The 18,030-nt window shown below is 41.2% G+C and overlaps 1 protein-coding gene across 1 annotated transcript in view; it reads right to left on the reverse strand.

Annotated features, from left to right (window-relative positions):
- The window catches only part of myo3b (myosin IIIB), a 54,348-nt gene that overhangs the window by 34,107 nt on the left and 2,211 nt on the right, over nucleotides 1–18,030 (reverse strand). The window contains exons 2-18 of the mRNA XM_076107829.1: nucleotides 17,349–17,483; nucleotides 16,756–16,860; nucleotides 16,380–16,479; nucleotides 15,673–15,749; nucleotides 14,896–15,041; nucleotides 9,915–9,980; nucleotides 7,361–7,516; nucleotides 4,590–4,674; nucleotides 4,379–4,495; nucleotides 3,903–4,007; nucleotides 3,544–3,627; nucleotides 3,223–3,425; nucleotides 3,048–3,146; nucleotides 2,828–2,942; nucleotides 2,614–2,740; nucleotides 1,869–2,079; nucleotides 923–1,070 (exon numbers count right to left, since the gene is read on the reverse strand). Coding sequence (XP_075963944.1) covers nucleotides 923–1,070; nucleotides 1,869–2,079; nucleotides 2,614–2,740; nucleotides 2,828–2,942; nucleotides 3,048–3,146; nucleotides 3,223–3,425; nucleotides 3,544–3,627; nucleotides 3,903–4,007; nucleotides 4,379–4,495; nucleotides 4,590–4,674; nucleotides 7,361–7,516; nucleotides 9,915–9,980; nucleotides 14,896–15,041; nucleotides 15,673–15,749; nucleotides 16,380–16,479; nucleotides 16,756–16,860; nucleotides 17,349–17,483 — 2,079 coding nt within the window. The remainder of the gene's footprint in view (nucleotides 1–922; nucleotides 1,071–1,868; nucleotides 2,080–2,613; nucleotides 2,741–2,827; nucleotides 2,943–3,047; nucleotides 3,147–3,222; nucleotides 3,426–3,543; nucleotides 3,628–3,902; nucleotides 4,008–4,378; nucleotides 4,496–4,589; nucleotides 4,675–7,360; nucleotides 7,517–9,914; nucleotides 9,981–14,895; nucleotides 15,042–15,672; nucleotides 15,750–16,379; nucleotides 16,480–16,755; nucleotides 16,861–17,348; nucleotides 17,484–18,030) is intronic.

Genomic DNA, 18,030 nt, shown 5'->3' on the forward strand with positions numbered 1-18,030 from the left:
TTGCATCTATTTAATTTCGGATCAAAAAGTTGTTTTAAATATATATTTTACGAATAAAGTGGAACCAATGGATCTAAACCGTCTTCATGTTTAAGTCATTAACTCAGAATAATCAGTTTCCGCGAACAGACACCAAATAAAAATCCCTTTTCCACAGAGCACCAGCCCTTCATCAGGGGCAGCCCGCTCTTGTATGTAGAAAAGGAACTTTTCCACAAACTCAAAGACCTTATTTTCATTGATCACTGTTAAGTAATTAATGTGCAAATGTTAATTGTCGCTTCCAGTTCTGGTCCCGGAGAATGCTTAAAATATAAATGAATGAGCAGGAAGTATTATCGGATTTCATGAGCAAAATCCTGCCTCAATAAATGATCTTACTTGTATTGTATCTTGTGTTTTCTTCGGTACATGTGTTGCTGTATGAATTTAAATATAAAGCAGTTAGTACGTGCTGTATGAATAAAAGTGCCCTTCCACATCTTTCCATTTAGAAGGACTGTTGCAAAGTTACCACGGACTGAAAGTCATTGTAGCAAAATGATTCTTGATTAATGTCTATTCATTTCCATCAAGGAAAATAAAGACTTATCGCACTTCAGGGTAAACAACTTCATTAAATCAATTAAGAGTGTAATTTGCTGGTGCGTAACGGTACAAACAATCCTTTACACATCACAGCCTGGCTAAAAGCAAAATGTTCATGTTGAGAGCATCTCTGTGCTGATGGATGTGATAAACACAAATAATATTAAAATGACTGATTTCCGTAAGTGTTTTAAAGGTAAACATTTATATACAGCGTTATTGTTGTGAGTGTTGTGCGGATGCATTCATTTCAAGCACATTACATGACATTCATAGGCATGTTGAATTTGCACAGACATACTATATCAATAAACTCCCTGTATGTCATGCTCACCTGTTCAAGGGCAAATATGTGCTGGTTGAAGTAAAACTGAATCTGCTCGTTTGCGATGTTGATGCACAATTGCTCAAACGAATTCTTCTTGAAGTTTTCAAATCCAAAGATGTCCAGGATTCCCACATTCATGCCGCTCTCTGCGGCACTTCAAAGGAGGAAAAGAGGACAAACAAACGTATTCTTCTATGTTACGGAACAAGCAAATCCCCAGCAGGCATATTAATTGATAAAACTTTAATGACGATCCGAGTTCAATCCCAAAAAACAGAGTCTGGTCTGGACGGCCTAGTAGTCTGATGAGAAATCATAAACGTCAGCTCTCAAAAAGTCAGAGCTTCTTATAATGGTTTTATTTCAGTCTCTATTGATTTAACTTCCTGTCATTTTCAATATTGGCACAAACAATACTTACTGTTAGGGCACAGCATGAAGACTAAACACCCTGCATTTCATATTCAGTGCTTCAAGCTGCTACTTTTCATGATCAGTCATTACCCGCCGTATGTAGAGGTCACCTTTAGTCTGTGCTAGGGGGTTGTTAATGGCAATAAGGAAACGGCAAAGATGACTGGAATGCTCTGGCATTTGTACATCTCTGAGAGGCGACTCCTTGACAGTAGACGCTCATATTTATGAAGGAATTCTTTTGGATCAATGAACAGCCTCTTTGCAGTCTCTCTGAAGTCTTTTTAATCATCTGAACATTATTTTCTCTGCACGCAACTCTGTTTTAAAAATTTATTAAAACTGTTTTTCCACTCCTTTTGCTTGTCTTGTGCCTGCCTATTGATATTCTCCTCTGCATGTTTGCATCTACCTCTACAGACTTCCGTAAAGGTCATCGGAGCTTCGCAGAAACTCTGCGCGATCGCTCAAGATAATCGAAGAGGAGAGAGTTACAGAAGAACGTCCACGCGGATCTTTATCACCGGCAGACGCTCACCAGATGTTCATGTCAGGCTGCAGCAGGGTGTTGATGCGGTTGACTATCCAGCTGAAGAGGCGTCCGTACAAGGCCTTGGACATGGCGTCTCGGACGTCGGCGGCCTTGTCCACGGTGTTGGTGCGGATGATGGTCTCGCCCCTGGTGACCACACACTGAGAGGTCAGCGCCTCCTGGAGTTCCTCGGGGCCGATGCAGAGGAGAGAAGCGGCTGAGAGAAAAGACAAAGAGAGTAAATCAGTTTGATAATCAAGAGCTCATCAGCCTTTATCATTAGCATACAAATAGGTCCCAGCCATCTCTTATTGTGGATGTCTGAGCTACTTTACGTTTTTTTATGTAAATTGAAGGGATTCTAGTCTTTTGGATGTATCACGGTTATAACCGTTTACAGAGAACTGACCGCTGTTTTTTGGGTAACACGATGTGATGGATTCATTGTTTATTTGTGTGTAATGCACATAAAAATGTCCAGAAAGGTTTATATGACATTCAATGTACTGTCACCATAGTGAAACAACGTGTGTCACAAAGAAAACTATTACACAAAACATAAATCACAACCCAACATATATTTTCACTGCTCGCTTAAGTTATAACGCAGTATTTCTCTCCCTACGTTTCTTATTTCTTTCTTAAAACACAACTGAAGTCTTCTCTGCAGAGAAGGAGGGCATCTTACTTCTCTTTCTTTGGCTGAACGAGGAGTATCGCTCCACACATTGCATAATGTATTGTATCTCACCGTTCTCTAAGGACTCTGAATTAGGCACTTCGCTCTTATCAGTCTGGTGTTGGGATGTGATGGAAGCAAATTCAATATTGCCGGTGTTCAAAACGGCTGAGAGAATTCTGTAAACAGAGTTGACCTCCTAAACGAAAAAGAGAAGAAAAAATTGAAATATTATAGTATGTAATTGATTTGCGACCAAGTACTGTATGTTTTGATCCAGTAGTACCTCTTCAGTAAAGCCGATATTTCGGAAGCACTCCTGAATTGCGTCAAACTGCTCCGTGTACAGTTTGCTGGAGACAATGTCTTGCATAACTTTAGAGTGCTGGCTGTCAATATACCTGCAGATGCACAATTGACTATCAATATTGATGCTTCGACACGATGGGAAGGGAAAGACGGCAGGATTATTACGAACATGTCAAAGTCAAACCTGCCGTGCTAACCTGGGAGGTGTCCTGTCTGGCAGCCTGTAAGTCTTCAGCTTGTCTTGGTGGTAAAGCCCAGCATATATGTAATAAAATATGTGGAAGTTTTTCTCACCCCTGAAAGGAAACAAACAGAGCAGTTAGAAGTGTGACAAAGGGATCTCCAGTCAGACCAAGCCTGAGCAGCACATACATAGCCTGTTTGATGACCCTCGACTTCTCCAGCAGGTACTCGGATATCTTGGCCCCGATAACCGCTCCAGTGGGTGTGAACTTCATCTCCAGGTATTTGCCGAAGCGGCTGGAGTTGTCATTTATAGCTGTGCAGGCGTTTCCGAAGGCCTCTACAAGGGGGTTCACCTGCAAGATCTTCTCACGCAGCGTCCGGTTGTTTGCCTGAGAGAAGCAACATGTTTCTTTGAACTCTAATTGTCATATTTTTGATATTCTTGCAGTATTCAGCACAAGTATTTATACGTTCAACAAAGAAAGGATGGCCACGCTGCTAGTATACCTTTCCCAAGAAGGTAAGATGTTGGACGATCAAATGAGCGCTCTCTGTTTTCCCGGCACCGCTCTCCCCACTGATTATGATACACTAAAACAGAAGGAAACAAAAAAATGAAGAAAGGAATATTTATATTATATTGCATACAATTCCCCCTGATTTAAACAGGCAAACGTCTTGAAGAGAATTAAATCTCTTCTTCAAGAAAGACTTCACCACTCGACAGACACTCCAAAAAGTGGCTACATCCCTCCCAAACATTTAAAAACATTGTTTAATATAATTTTCTTTACAGATTTGAATCTTTATTCTATCAATTTTACAATCCGAGTCTTCACTGATCAAATTATTTTTCTGTAGAGTACCTGGTCTTTGCAGAACGTCACCATGCCTCGGTAGGCTGCGTCTGCAGTAGCAAAGATGTGTGGAGGGTTGTCAGCCCTCTTCACACCATGGTACAGCTTAGAGAACTAAGAGGAGGCACATAAATACACAAGGCATTTGCATTAAACAGCCATACTCTACAGCCATGCTCACAGCTCTGTGGCTGTTACTTGGACACAGCAGTGTTTTTAGCTGAACGCTAACGTCAGCATGCTCGCAATGACAATGACAAAGATACTGGATGTACAAAGATGCAACATTTTAAGCAGCACCAATGTTTTGAAATGGTATGCACTTCCTGTCTGCTAAGGCGTGGTCATGATGTGTGTCCCTAAACATAAAGTATAATATATCCACTCGGGCCGGACCAATGGCATGACTCATGAGAAATCATTCATTGCTTCCATTGAGATTAGGAAACCTTTGGGAACATTTGTGTAACTGGTCCGTAACCAACCTGGGGAGAGTAGATGCTAAGATTCTGGAAAGGGTTGAGAGCAATGAGGATGTCACCAACATAAGTGTACACCTGCAGCTCATCATATCTCTTCTGGAGATGGCTGATTATTGTCTCCTGTAGAAAAGAAAAGAAAAACACAACGTAACATCAAGAACATTGTGCCTTGGACCGATCAATACAAGATGAGATGAACATAATTCAATCCTACCTCATCTAAGAACTCCAAGTTCACCAGATCATCATCGGGACAGCTCTCTATTATGAGGGTTTTACGAGTATTGATCCGCTCGTGCCTGTATGAAGCCAAGGACATGATAATGCCTCAGAAAGCTGTAAAGTGACCACCAAAGGAGAAACAGTAGGTTGACTGGCTGAATGTAAGACTCAGTCACTTCCACGGTTTGTTTGAAGCCCTTAAAGCTCTCCCGGGGGACACATCTCCCATTATCACAAGCTGTGATTGCACTTCATCTGTGTTTTGACCTATCACTCTCAAATGAGCCCCAGTGGGCAGAGGTCAGCACAGAGCCAGCTGCCTCCATGGAGCTGTGGAAAACCTCAGGGGACACCAGAGAGTGTGTGAAAGAGAGCAAAAGAGAGCTGCGTCTGTGAGTGCCTCCTGCTTTACGTGTCGATATGTGTGTGTACATGTGCATAATATACTCCAGCGTGTAGTGGATCAGTCCTTTCTATGAAACTTAAAGGATATGGTCGATGATATCCGAGGAAAACATCCAAACCAACACTGATTTGATCCTATTAACACGTGCTGTCTGTGTAGCCATTGCTTGGTGTATCTTATTCCTTCATAGAGCTCTATTGTTGTCAAAACCACACCAATGAGCCTCACAGCTGCACTTAGTGTCATTACGTTGAACATTGCCATATACATCTGCTGTCAAAACCCAACAGGGTTGGGTTGCACCAGCTATTTGTAAATCCATCAGTATGTTTGTCTTTAAAGATCGTAATTATTAGCTAGTTTCAAACAAGTGATTTATTAAATGTTATTGCACCAATAAAGGCTTTGGTCATTTGTGCAGCTGTTGCTAGAAGACATTTGTATCGCCAATCAAATCTATCAATTAGCTTATGTAAACAGGAAGTGACTGAAGCATCACAAACTGAAGCATACCTGACAAATATGACTGTTTAAGGGGGTCATGTGACATATTAACATTAATTGAAAATCTTTTATAAATATGGGTCTGACATTTTTTATACAAACATGCATAGATGCAGAATTTTGTTTCAAAGTTACTAGTATTCATGCAGTTTAGAATGAAGTATCTACTCGTGCTAACCAAACTAAAGCTCTTTAATGTTTAGTCGAACATCATTAGCACAATATTTTGTAATTTGAGTAGCATTGTAGTATTTACGTTTGTGTTTTTTAATAAAAAGGATTTTGCGTCAAGTGTCACATATGCAAGCTAACGTTAGCATTGACTCAATAACTACAGCTATGCAACAGTTACACCTGGCAGTTACTGGGTGTGAATATTTAGGGACAACTACCCTCTACATAGGAAGTAGTTTGTTAGGTGCAACCTGTTTTAATTTGGCGACATTCCTCGACTAGAAACAGTCCGCAGAAAATGCACTATTTACTCATTTTTGAGTAATGTTTGTTAAAACATTACACAGATGTTTTGTTACTTTGTCGGAAAAAAACAACAATAATTACATACAGTATTTGACCAAAATAAATGTCTCCACTAACAACATTTAAAACACTTCTACTTCTCAATCCTTAAAATTGCAAAACAATAAAATATCTATTTTAAACCAGATGCATCCATATTCTATTATAATAAATAATCAATCATAGCATGAATAAAAATATTCAGGCTTCAGGTTAGGAATTGTTTCCTCCTCTGCCTTTGAATTCTGAATAAATTCGACGGCGCAGAAATAAAGTCTCATGCTCAATATGTGGTCCCTCTGAAGTGAAGACTCGTCATCGTGTCCCTTTGGAGAGGGACCTGAGACCTCTAGCCTCTACCTCTCTCCTGCTTTGAAGTAAATCACGCTATTCCACCTACGGCAGCTACTTTTAAGTTCTCTATGTCTTTATTCTTATCTGGCGTCATTGTGTGCTGATCTGTGGCATGAGAGACTAAACTAGGCGAGCCCAGTTCTCGCCCTACAAGCTCCTAATCCCATTATCCACTTTCACTGTGGACAGGAATTCGGGATCAGGCTCAGGCACCGGCTCTGCACACTCTCGGGAGTAAACAGAGCTGGCACAACATCAAGACTCTCAGTCAAGGGTAGGTTCAGCGAACTCCTTTATAATGAAGATTAAGCAGCGCCAAAGTCAGTATTTCTCCAGGAGACTTCTGCTCTGTCATTCGCTGCCATGACCGTGTCTGGGTGAACTATTCATCATCGCACATTTTAGGACAAAAGCTCATGAAATCACGCTCTGACTCTTCATATCTACATTATCTATTTATCGAGGAACTTGTATAGTAGCTGCCATTTTATTCTGTCAAGAAAATATCTCTAGTTGTGTCTTTCAAAACCAAGCAAAAAGGAAGGCAGCAGAGTTGAAATGTCACTTATTTTCCGAAGTAAATCAATCTTGAAATGAATATTTACTCCATGATTGGTTTAATCACACGGAAGTGCTTTGTACTAAGGACTTCCCATCAGACGGTTTCTACATCGACTGGCCTAAATGGCGTTTATTAATCTAAGGTTAGTCAGCACAATCACTCCCTCTGAATTAGTCACACTCCCCTAACTTCTCTTTAATCACACACTGTAATGTCCATTACTGGGGCTCATCCTCATTTCTGAGTGTAAGAAGATGAGACCCTGCCCCCTACTGGACAGAAAGCATATCTCCACTCAGTCAGTGCCCATCTGCTGCAACAAAATCTCTAAGGGCAGCACACAAATGAAGCGACCAGCTTTGTCACAGCAGCGTATCATTTATTCTGCAATTTTGGAGTGTAAAATCAAGGGACTTACTTGGTCTTGGTTTTGCAGCCAAGGTCTTGCTGCTCCTGGATGAGAGCAGCTAACTGCTGCCGTAGTGCCACATCCTTGCCGTGGGCCTGCTTGATGAAGGGATGCTCCAGGAGGTGGGTCACAGATGGACGAGCTTCAAAATCCTTTATCAGACACCTTACAATCACAAAAATAGAGGAGGCTTTGAGCATGTTCAGACAGACAAAGCCGCCAACATTATCCATCTTTTTATTTTCAATCTTAAAATCAGAGTGAATTAAACTGCTGAGGATAAACTGTGCGATCACCTGAACATTGTAGAAAGCTGGTTTGTTGAGACCAGTTCAGACAGACACTCACAGCCAGCAGAGAGCTCCTTGTGTTCTTATGTGTGGGGTCACTAATCTGTCATTCTCTGTCTGAGTACCACATGGTCCCTATCACCATGGCCCCCAGAGTCCAAACAAGCCTTGCTAAGGCACGGCAGTAAGTCCTATCTGTGATGTGCAGTGTTTGCCAATAGGTGATGTCACTTTGTGATACTGGCCCATGGCCACAATTCTGCATCAGTTAGCTGCTGATACAAATGGTTGCAAAATATTGACCACACACCCGGAGGAACACTGGCTTTCATTTTTGACAGTTTGATATATTGTGAGACAAAAACTATGAACGTAAAATACTTTAAATCCCGAACGCAACGATGCATCCATCAACAATCCACATTTGTGCTGTTCAATTACTTGTTCAGCTAAAGACTCTGTGTGTGTGTGTGTGTGTGTGTGTGTGTGTGTGTGTGTGTGTGTGTGTGTGTGTGTGTGTGTGTAAGCACTTCAGCACCAACTATTGCAGGCAGAGGCGAGATAGGAGAAAAACACCAATCTAATTCCTTCTACCTAATCTACACTGGAATTCTGTTTCTTTTATCAGTTTGTTCAGCTCTGAAAGTTAATTCCATGAATTCATTAGCGTCAGGACATTAAGCAGAGGTTGCTGCTATTAGCAGGGCTGTGCTGCCGGGATGCTGAACGGCAGGCCACTCTGTCACAGAAGTCAGCTCTCTGGCTGCACAAGCCAGAGACAGACGCCGGTGATGGATTTATTATCCCCGAATCCCCCCCCCCCCACCTCAGTTTCCCCTACACACACACACACACACATACAGGGGTGACTGGGCTGAAAAGGCTTCACAAACAGCCTGCAATGGTTGATAACATTGTCCAGCCCCCCCACATTGAACTCTGCTGGGCTTTGTGCGGGGAGATTATTTCTGATATGATATCACACAATCCATTACCACAGATTACAGAGTTGCAATCCAGAAATTAAAACCAATGCAATTATATTCCTGTAAAAACTACTACGAGACTACAAAGAACTAACATCACTACAATGTGCGCTGACTGGTTTAAGGGGTAATATGCCTCGATTGTGTCCTGACCAGTCAATACTCAAGTGACGCATAAAGAAAGCCAACAGGCCTTCAAGGCAGATGGTCTGTTTGTTTTTTTTCAATTACTTCTTTACAGTTAATGCATTTCATTGAAAACCTCGAACATAAATGTTAGCTGGAAACCGTGCCCACAAATTTAATTTTATTTTCTCATTATGGGTCAGCCTCACACACCTCTGCTCTGCGCGGTGGATATTAAGGTTGTATATTCTGAGCAACCATTTACCAGCAAACCGCTGACGTTATTACCTTTGCACTGAGGAGGAAATGATAACTTATCTGGGCCTCAGATAGAATTGATAACTCAAGTGAATTAGTTTGTTCCTCTGCGGCAGATTTACACAGATGAAAGTCAATGAACAGAAGGACAAGAGGGTTGATATAATCTGGCTATAAAATATAAATTTTAACTCCCTCGATGTTAAGATGCACATTCCCGCCTGCTGACAATGTACTAAAGCTAATGTTCAGTTGTTCCTGATAAAAAAAAAGTCTTTCTCCATATACGTTTTAGCATTTCATTTTGGACAATTGCTACATAAACATTTTCTATTTTTAATTGACTCATGATATTTTGAAGAGTAGCATCTCAGTAAAATGAATGTTTATCATCTTAAGTATTGTTAGCAGAATCAACAGCAGGTGTTCAACAGTCACAGATTTGAACGTCTTGCAAACAGATTTAACAATAAATTGATGTATTTACAGGCTGCATTTCCATGTACATTTGATGTTAACTTTTCTTATTTTCACATTTAATATACTTTTATATGTGATTCAGAACTGTGCAGAACTCTCCTCCTACCCAAGTCCTAAAGCATCCCACGCTACTCCGCCTCTGCACCAAACACATCCATATCATTATTTATTCACCAAACCACACGAAGCCCTAGTTAACTCAATTTGAGGGAATCTTACCAAAAAAGTATATTTATGTTGAATGAATAAATAAATAAATATCGACCGATATATCATTAATCTTAAACAGCCTCATATTCTTCAGAATAGGGTTGGGCTCTTTCTGAACATACATGCTGCTGTGCGCTTTCACTGCCATTGTGTGTTTGTTTTTTTAAATAACTGAGTACAAAGGTTGACAGGTTAAAGTAAGAGGACACTTACTGGCCGATGAAATGACAAAAACTCCTGCACCACTGCTCTGGATTTCGTAATGTAGGGGAGGGATTTCTGAAACAAAATCACACGTGCAAAAGTCAACTTAACATTTGAAAAACCGAACTACACATTTAAACGTCATCATGATCATCTCTTAAAAATGAAAGTCTTTGAGTTAGTCTCCTGAGTTAGCTGACAAATGATCGCTGGCAGGCGGAGTGTGACCGCCAGACTCCTGTGAGAGTTTTTTGGTCCGAGGACGAGCTGGTCGGGCTCCAGGTCTGTGGCAGCCGCAGAAAAAGTGACAAATGATAACAGCTCCTCTACTGTCTGGCAGCAAGCATCTGCCATTGGGAGCCACAAGTTATGGGAGCTAGTTGTACCTCTGTCAGCAGCATTTACGGAGGCCATATATAATGAGGCTAACACTTTTCAAGTGTGCGAGATGACAGGAGGCAAATCTGTAAGAGGAGCCAAGGCTGGACCGGCCTGAGTACAGTCATCTTCACAGGGAGCTGCAAGTCTGACAGCTGGAGGCCGAGCCTTTTGTCACTGTCAGGCAAAACGGTGACAGACCTGGTCGAGACATTTATTAACTGGACTAATTAGTTCACACGTGTTGTTTCACAAAGCTGACAGACAGGTAGAATATGAAAAAAAGGAAAAGGAAGCATGAATTTTGTTTATCACATACAAACCAGAGGTAGATGCAGCTACACGTTAAATGACAACATACTTAACATCTTTTTTTCCTCTCTCTTTTTTTTTTTGGAAGAGTGGGAGAGGATGTTGGGGTACAAAATCTGTCATTTTCCGCAGCACTAAGTTAGTCGAGTCTTTGATAAGGATTCAGACAGGCAATCCTTTCCAAAGTGCAGATCAAAGCCAGGAACTGACTGCTTCAATGCAACCTCTAATATGAGCCTGAAGACACGTTCTCGCCTTGATGTTGTACCATACTGCTTATACATTAGAAAGTCAATATAGCAGCACGCTGCTGATAACACTGTCAAGTGTGCTCATTGTGCTTAGCAAATTCAGGCATTTATTTCTTTCTGTATTTGTGAGAGTGCTGGCTCATATTGTAAACACAAATGGCTTATTCAAATCTAGGTCCAGGCAGAGCTTGTACTGTCAGACGTTCCTCAGAGTGGATTGAGGCAAAATCACAGAGGTGTCAACGGCACTTGACGGCTGTAACTAAGCCGTGAAGGAAGACAAAAAATCAGGCCAATGTAATATTTGAATATTTCATATGCAGAATTTATAATTCCCCCATTTCCCATATGTACTGTGACGCTGTATTCAATATTGTCAGTGCTCACTTACTTCAAAATCTGTCTATGCAGCTCACATTAAAACACATGAAACAAACCCAGTAAAGGTTTTGAATCAGTATCATTATGGAGATTAAAAAAAACAATCTATTTACTTTTCCAGAGTCTCCAAAGTCCACTACACCAGACAACATGGAGGTGATTACATTACCAAAACAAGGCAGCAATGTTGACGTCTACACTGCAATCTTGCGTAACCTTCTTAGTGGTGGACAGTGATGTACTTCAAATCTTACAAATAATCAAAACAGCACTCAGGATTCATAATAACTGGTGAAAGATTTATGTATTTCCTTGGTTGTTGGCCTGTTTTCAGCAAAAAGAGGGAATTAGTGTTACAGCAGAAACACAGTGGCCTCCATAAGGACTGAACAGAGACTACTAGTGTCTAAAATAAAGACTTATTCAGCGAATGGACCACCTGCTTAAAATTTCATCTCATCCATCACTGCAGCCACAGCCCCAGCACCTCTTTGCGCATATATGCATGAACACGCAGGGCTATTGCTACATCTATCACGTCTTTGGTGGCCACATCGACAAAATGCTGCAGTCCTGGACGCCACACAGAGCAGTAAAATAACATCATCAAAAAACAGAGATGTTAAAGCCTTAAGTCATGTAGGAAAATCATCCAACCAGCCAATGGTCTCTCTTAGGGGTCAAGACTACACCAGGGTCTGATAATGGGAACACTGCTAACATATTTACCTTAACCCACAAGCTGCTGGCATGGCTGTTGACTCCTAGTATTGTCCGATATTGTTGATGAATAATAGTTTTGCCAGGAGAGGATTTAAAAATACATGTCATGTAAAATGCAAACATATCTGCAATGATCATATATCTACTTAGTTCGGTAATGCATGGATTCAACATATCCTTCAACACACAGGCAAGACGTATCTTTAGTTCACCCCAGACTTGATTTTTCACCTCTTTGAAAAGATTTCTGTGTGTCAGAAACCCAAGAAACTGCACTGATATTCATCACCCTTGGCTGTTCAGCTGCACAGATTTTAACTCCTGGCTTTCTCCATGAAGAGCTGTCTCTCGCCAGCACGCTGGTGTGGATTTCTCTCCCTGAGCCTCATCATTTGATTACCCTTTGTTGCCTCCGACAGGCCATCATTTACTACTGTCTTCTATCTCGTTCGTGCTGCTCTCCGCTCAGACATATATATGTACTGTTAAATATGTGGCTAATATCTACAGGGATCTGGCCGAATAAACACAACCTTGGACGGCGTTGCCAATTGCCTTTAACCTTTACAACGCATTTTACACACACTTTGATTTGACTTTACATGGACACTAGGCATGCACAGCAAAGAGAGAACCTGCTCAAGCAATTAACCTTCCTGTGTATTAAATACCACAGACCACGTTTGTCTTGAGTAACTGTCTGTAATTAATTTAGCAGTTGATGATTTTACAACTTTACCCTCTGACATGCTCCGTTACCTTCATTCATGGCCACCATGGACATCACATATCTGTCACATGCACTGTAACACACTCAATTAGTTTTAATCATGACAAAGGGTAAATTCACAAAAGCCTCGGATTCAACTTAAATTAAAACTACTGAAAAAGCATGATCTACCTGAGATTCAAACATATGCACGGATGTCAAAGCTCATCAAGTATCAGCTATTTCTGAAGCACAAACAGACGACGCACCAAGGTGACCCCAATTCATGGAGCTCATCAGCGTCCCATCTGACAGATATCATAGCTCCTCTTATCATTTATAGCCGGCTGGGACATAAACATTTCCACCTGTGCAGGTTTCCCCGAGCAAAACCAAAACGGTGACATAATGGCAATCTGCTGCTGTCCCCTATAGTCAAAGTGCTGATTGCACTGACTGTTGTTTTGGTCCTCGCCAGGAAATATTGAGCTCGACAACAATACCTGTCCAGCAAAAGCTTGTTTGTTTTTTCAGAAAAAGAAAGAAAACAAAAGATTAACAAACAGCATCATAAAGAAGTACTACCATGACTTTAACGTAAAATAAAATGTATAACATGAATCACAACTAGGGTGAATTTGTCTTGTACATGGAATATCCTCTTAATATTACATCTTCTATATTTCTTTGACTATCGTTTACTATCTAGATGTGTTTCAGAGAGGAGGAATGATAAGGTGGATGATACATAGATTAACTACATGACAGTGAACCCTTTAAAGTCTAGAAACACATTACTGTGTGCAACTGTAAAATATGAGAATGATGAAAATGCTTATTGCATGTTTAAGTGCTTGTATGGTTTCATAAAACATGTACTATCCAAGGACAATACTTCTGTAAGGGTTTATGAAGTATTAAATAGAGAAAGAAAATCGGAACTTTGCAATGATCAAAACCTGTGAAGATGAATCTCTCTGATTTCATCATGAATCACTCCCACCGCCTCTAAAAGCCCAAAGGTGAAACACATCTCCCTATTTAGGAAGTGATTCACACAGAAGTCATAATTTACACCACGTTCACTTGTGATTTGTGTCTGCCGAGCAGCAATGATATGGGAAAATATATTTGAGATAAATGACATGTGAACAGAATCATTTCATGGTTCAACACATTCGCTGTGATTTATAGCACGACCACCGAGCCTTTAAGGTCCCGATACCAAAAGGGCAGAATATCTATTTTGATTGGAACAGAGACGGAGGAATGTCAGTTAAAGATATACGTCCCATTCTATCAACATCCTAGTTATCCCCAGAGCCACAGAGTCTAAGAGATCTGCAGTAATGAAATAGGATTGGACATTGACATGGGAAATGCATATGCCCCCTCTTATTATGGCTGCTATTTGATAAGGAAGCGTGTTTGCTACTTGACAGAAACCACTTATCCTGTTCCAGGTAGCTCTTTTAAATTTGTCCTTAACATACGACCCCTAAGCTACATCTACTCCACCGAAAAAGGTGACGTGTTATAAGGTGAATACGTGAGAAACGCCTAACTCTGAATTAGCAGCATTCATTTTCACGAGTCGCCCTTACTCTTGCAATTATCTTAAATTCTGGATGAATTTGGTGCTGATGAAATGCTACAGTATAGCTCCATAATTCCTACCACACAAACCATCCATGTTCCTCTTCTGGCTTGGCAGGGAGGAGATAACATTGTGACGGGGAGGAGGTGACAGCCTCATCTCAATGTGAATGGAGCTAATCACCAATGCAAATTGCAATCAGAAGGGCATATCTCTACCTAACTGAGAGATAATTGCGCGATTGTGCTGATAACAAAAGGTCAACCGCGTGTAGCCACTAAGCTCTCAAATGATCATCAGACACACACCGTCTCCAGCAGTGAATATTTTTACAGATTGAATCACTGCATTAATTTTAAGGCCAAACACGACTACATTTTGTTGATGATGAAGATTTTGAACACTGATTATTCAGCAGATGCTTCCTTTCAGATGAGACAATGGCAACAAGGAACATGGATCAAACCACAAATACGCAGTTTAACCAAGAAAGTCGCGTTTTTTTCGTTTCTTTTCATCACCTCTACTGTCAAATTCAGTTTGCCATTGTCCTCCTGTCATAATGGAAAGCCGTCTTTGAGTTGTCCTTGTGTGGGCAGCCCCCGGTTGTGTGGTCGGAGCGCCCTCTAGTGGACTCACCGTGGGATCTTGAAGAGGGCTTTAACTGGGTGCATCTCAGCCAGCGGGGGATCTCCATCTGCCAGCTCGATGGCTGTGATGCCGAGCGACCACACATCACAGCGGGCATCGTAGGAGTAGTCGTACTGCTGTTCACAGGCTATGACCTGGCAAGACAACACGACTGTGACCATCTGAACAACTCATTTAAACTGTTAAGTACTAAAAAAAAGCAGTTCCCCCTCAAATTCCTGAAATAAAGCACCATCAATATCACCTTAGAGATATTGAGTAATAACTTAAAGAAAATAATGTTCAAACGGATCATAAAGCTGAATATAACTTCCTTATTATGGCACTCTCTTACTGCCGAAAACCTGGCAGAGTTACAAATATCTATATTTATGGACTATTTAAATACTAAAAGGTAGGTCAGCTCAGTTGCCCGTGGTATGAGCCTCTCTTTTTCCACAGTCAATAATTATAACTGACACTACATTTTACAGCTGACTTTATTCTAATTGCCCCTGAGGTCCCTCCCTCGCAGCCCAATCACTGCACCTCATTTCTGCCAAAGAGTAAGCCGAGGGGCCACAGACTCCCAGCTATTAACCTTGAGGCAACCTCAAGTGCTGCACCCGTGGAGGGGAATACACAATGACACAGGGGAGAGTCACACAGAAATAACTGAGCCTCTCTCCCTCTCTCTTTGTGGCACATATTAGAGATTTTGCACATTTAAAAATGTCCAATTAGGCATTAAAACATGCGTGTGTTAACTGAAGCGTGGACTCTGACCTCAGGGGCCATCCAAAACGGAGTCCCGACTGATGTGTTCCTTCGCAATCGTGCACTGGTTAGTTGAGCTGAAACACCTAAAAAAAATTAAAATAACATCACTTTTTATAATAATCAAGATTAGTATGTTTATTAGTGTGAATTTACTAGGAATAAAATACAATTAATGGCTAAATGTTTGAATTAATCAATAAATCCTGGCATATCATTTAGTGTGGCAGCCTGCCAAGCAGTAATAATAATGGGCTATAATCATTTCAAATTATGTAGGACAGATTTTTATCAGCATGAGTCCACTTCATCTCCATGACACAGAGGACATAAACATGCCTAGGGGTGACTCAAAGTCATTTACCATAACAGCCTCCTTTTAATATGCAAAGGATCAAATAATGCAATTTAAATGAGCAATAATAGCCTTAGGTTAAGGCTACAGTCCATGAAATAAAAAGATGTTATGGTGAGCGAGGGACTAAAGTGTGGAGCACATAAAAGGATTCATCCTGTGCTTGTGTTTGACTTCACAAACAACGTTGCAGGGATGTGCTGCTGACCATTCCCAGGGATCACAAACAAATACTTAATTTATCTGACAATGCACTTTAGCGCACAGATGAAGCTGAGAGACATTTTTCAGACCATGATGCATTTGTCTCTTTCCAGCGGAACCCTGAATTGGCTAAATTGCCTCTTTCAAAGACCATTACCAAAGTCAACCAGTTTGACTCCTCCCTCAGTTGTCAGCAGAATGTTGTTGCCTTTGACGTCACGATGGATAATTCGGTTGTTGTGCAAATGCTGGAGACCCTTTTAAGTTAGAGGGCAGAAAACACAAGGTGCTCAGCGTGAATCACCATCCCATTATCCGTCATTTGTCATTAGTATGAATTAGAATGTGATGCATCGAAAGGTTATGCAGTAGAAAAGTAATGTAAAAGAAGTTCCACAGCTGTTCAGAGTGAGAGGCATTCATTAACCGACTGCCACACTTCCCCTGCCGAAAATAAATCCTCAGCACGCTCTCTGCATGTTTGCATGCCACCTCCTCAGTAACATTAGCAGTTTTGCAGCGGGCCATCTTACCGAGAGGGCACTGTATAAGATGTACGAGATAACAGGCTCCTGCAGACGCTGGTCTCGCATGAGCAGGCCTTTGATGAGTTCTGTGACACAGCCGCCGTTGCACAGCTGGGAGGGAGACAGAGAAACTCCGGTTACTCGTCCATCACTCAACCACTGTCGATTAGGATTCACGGGGAGAGCTCGCCCACACACACACAAGTCAGAGGAAGCAATGCAGCATCACACGGCAGCATGATAGCATCAACATTCATGTCGGTGGGTTGTTGAGACAAACTGTGGCTCATTTTATAACAACTAAAGTATTAAAGTGTTTCAATTAAACAACCGAGTTTTATAATATTTTTGGGGTCACAGTCACAGAAATGCAGTAAAGCGAGTTGGTGAAGCAGTTTCTTCCTCATATAACATTTGCAAAGCTGATTTTTTTTTAAATATTTTTATCATTTACATCCACGTACATTGGCTAGCAGTCATCCGGCCATTTAGCACACAGCTTGATTTCTTCTTGAAATCGATTTTTTTTGTAATTATTTTGCAAATATTGTGGACAATATGGCCGGGGATGTGATCTTAAATGGTTGAGAAGAGCTCACCTCAAGGACCAGCCAGAGCTCTCCACCCGATAAGTTGTCTGACTTGTAGAACATGCCGAAAAACTTCACCACATTCGGGTGGTTGGACAGGGACCTCAAGATGTTGTATTCTGCCTCAATTTCCTCGTCCACATCCTTTAAGACAGCAAAAGAAAACGGGCAGAGTTGGAACATAGAATTTCCAGAGTTGTAGCAATGCAAATATGAAGCAAATAACATGTTGAAATGTCATGAAAATAGCATTTATGTCGACATATTTCAGGTTGGGTAACAGCAGAAAAAAAGGTGGACTATAATTAGACTGCTACAGATGGGGTTAGAAAGTCACTAACAAAGGAACTGGGCCAGGTGTTAAACTATTTCTGTCAGTGCTTTTCTATCAAAGTAAATCTCAGAGGAAGGGAAGAGCACCAGTCAGAGAGGCAGAATTTCTCCTCCTGGATGTCTGATTGATAGTGTCAGCAGTCTAATCAGGGAGAGGGATGAGAGAGGAGGCAGCTTCATCTTCATGGCCATCAGGAGAGCCTCATTGTGGATAGCACTGGCAGGATGGGGATTGTTCCATTGACACAAGTCTCACTAGTACAATAGGGTGCCAATGCAGAGGCTACAGCGGTCTTATCACACAGACAAATTAAAGGGTATACAGAGAGGATACAGACAATGCAGCAGCTACACTTCC

Source organism: Anarhichas minor, unplaced genomic scaffold, assembly GCF_050575085.1.
Source record: "Anarhichas minor isolate MPS153535 unplaced genomic scaffold, ASM5057508v1 ptg000004l, whole genome shotgun sequence".
In the NCBI taxonomy this organism is placed as follows: Eukaryota; Metazoa; Chordata; class Actinopteri; order Perciformes; family Anarhichadidae; genus Anarhichas; species Anarhichas minor.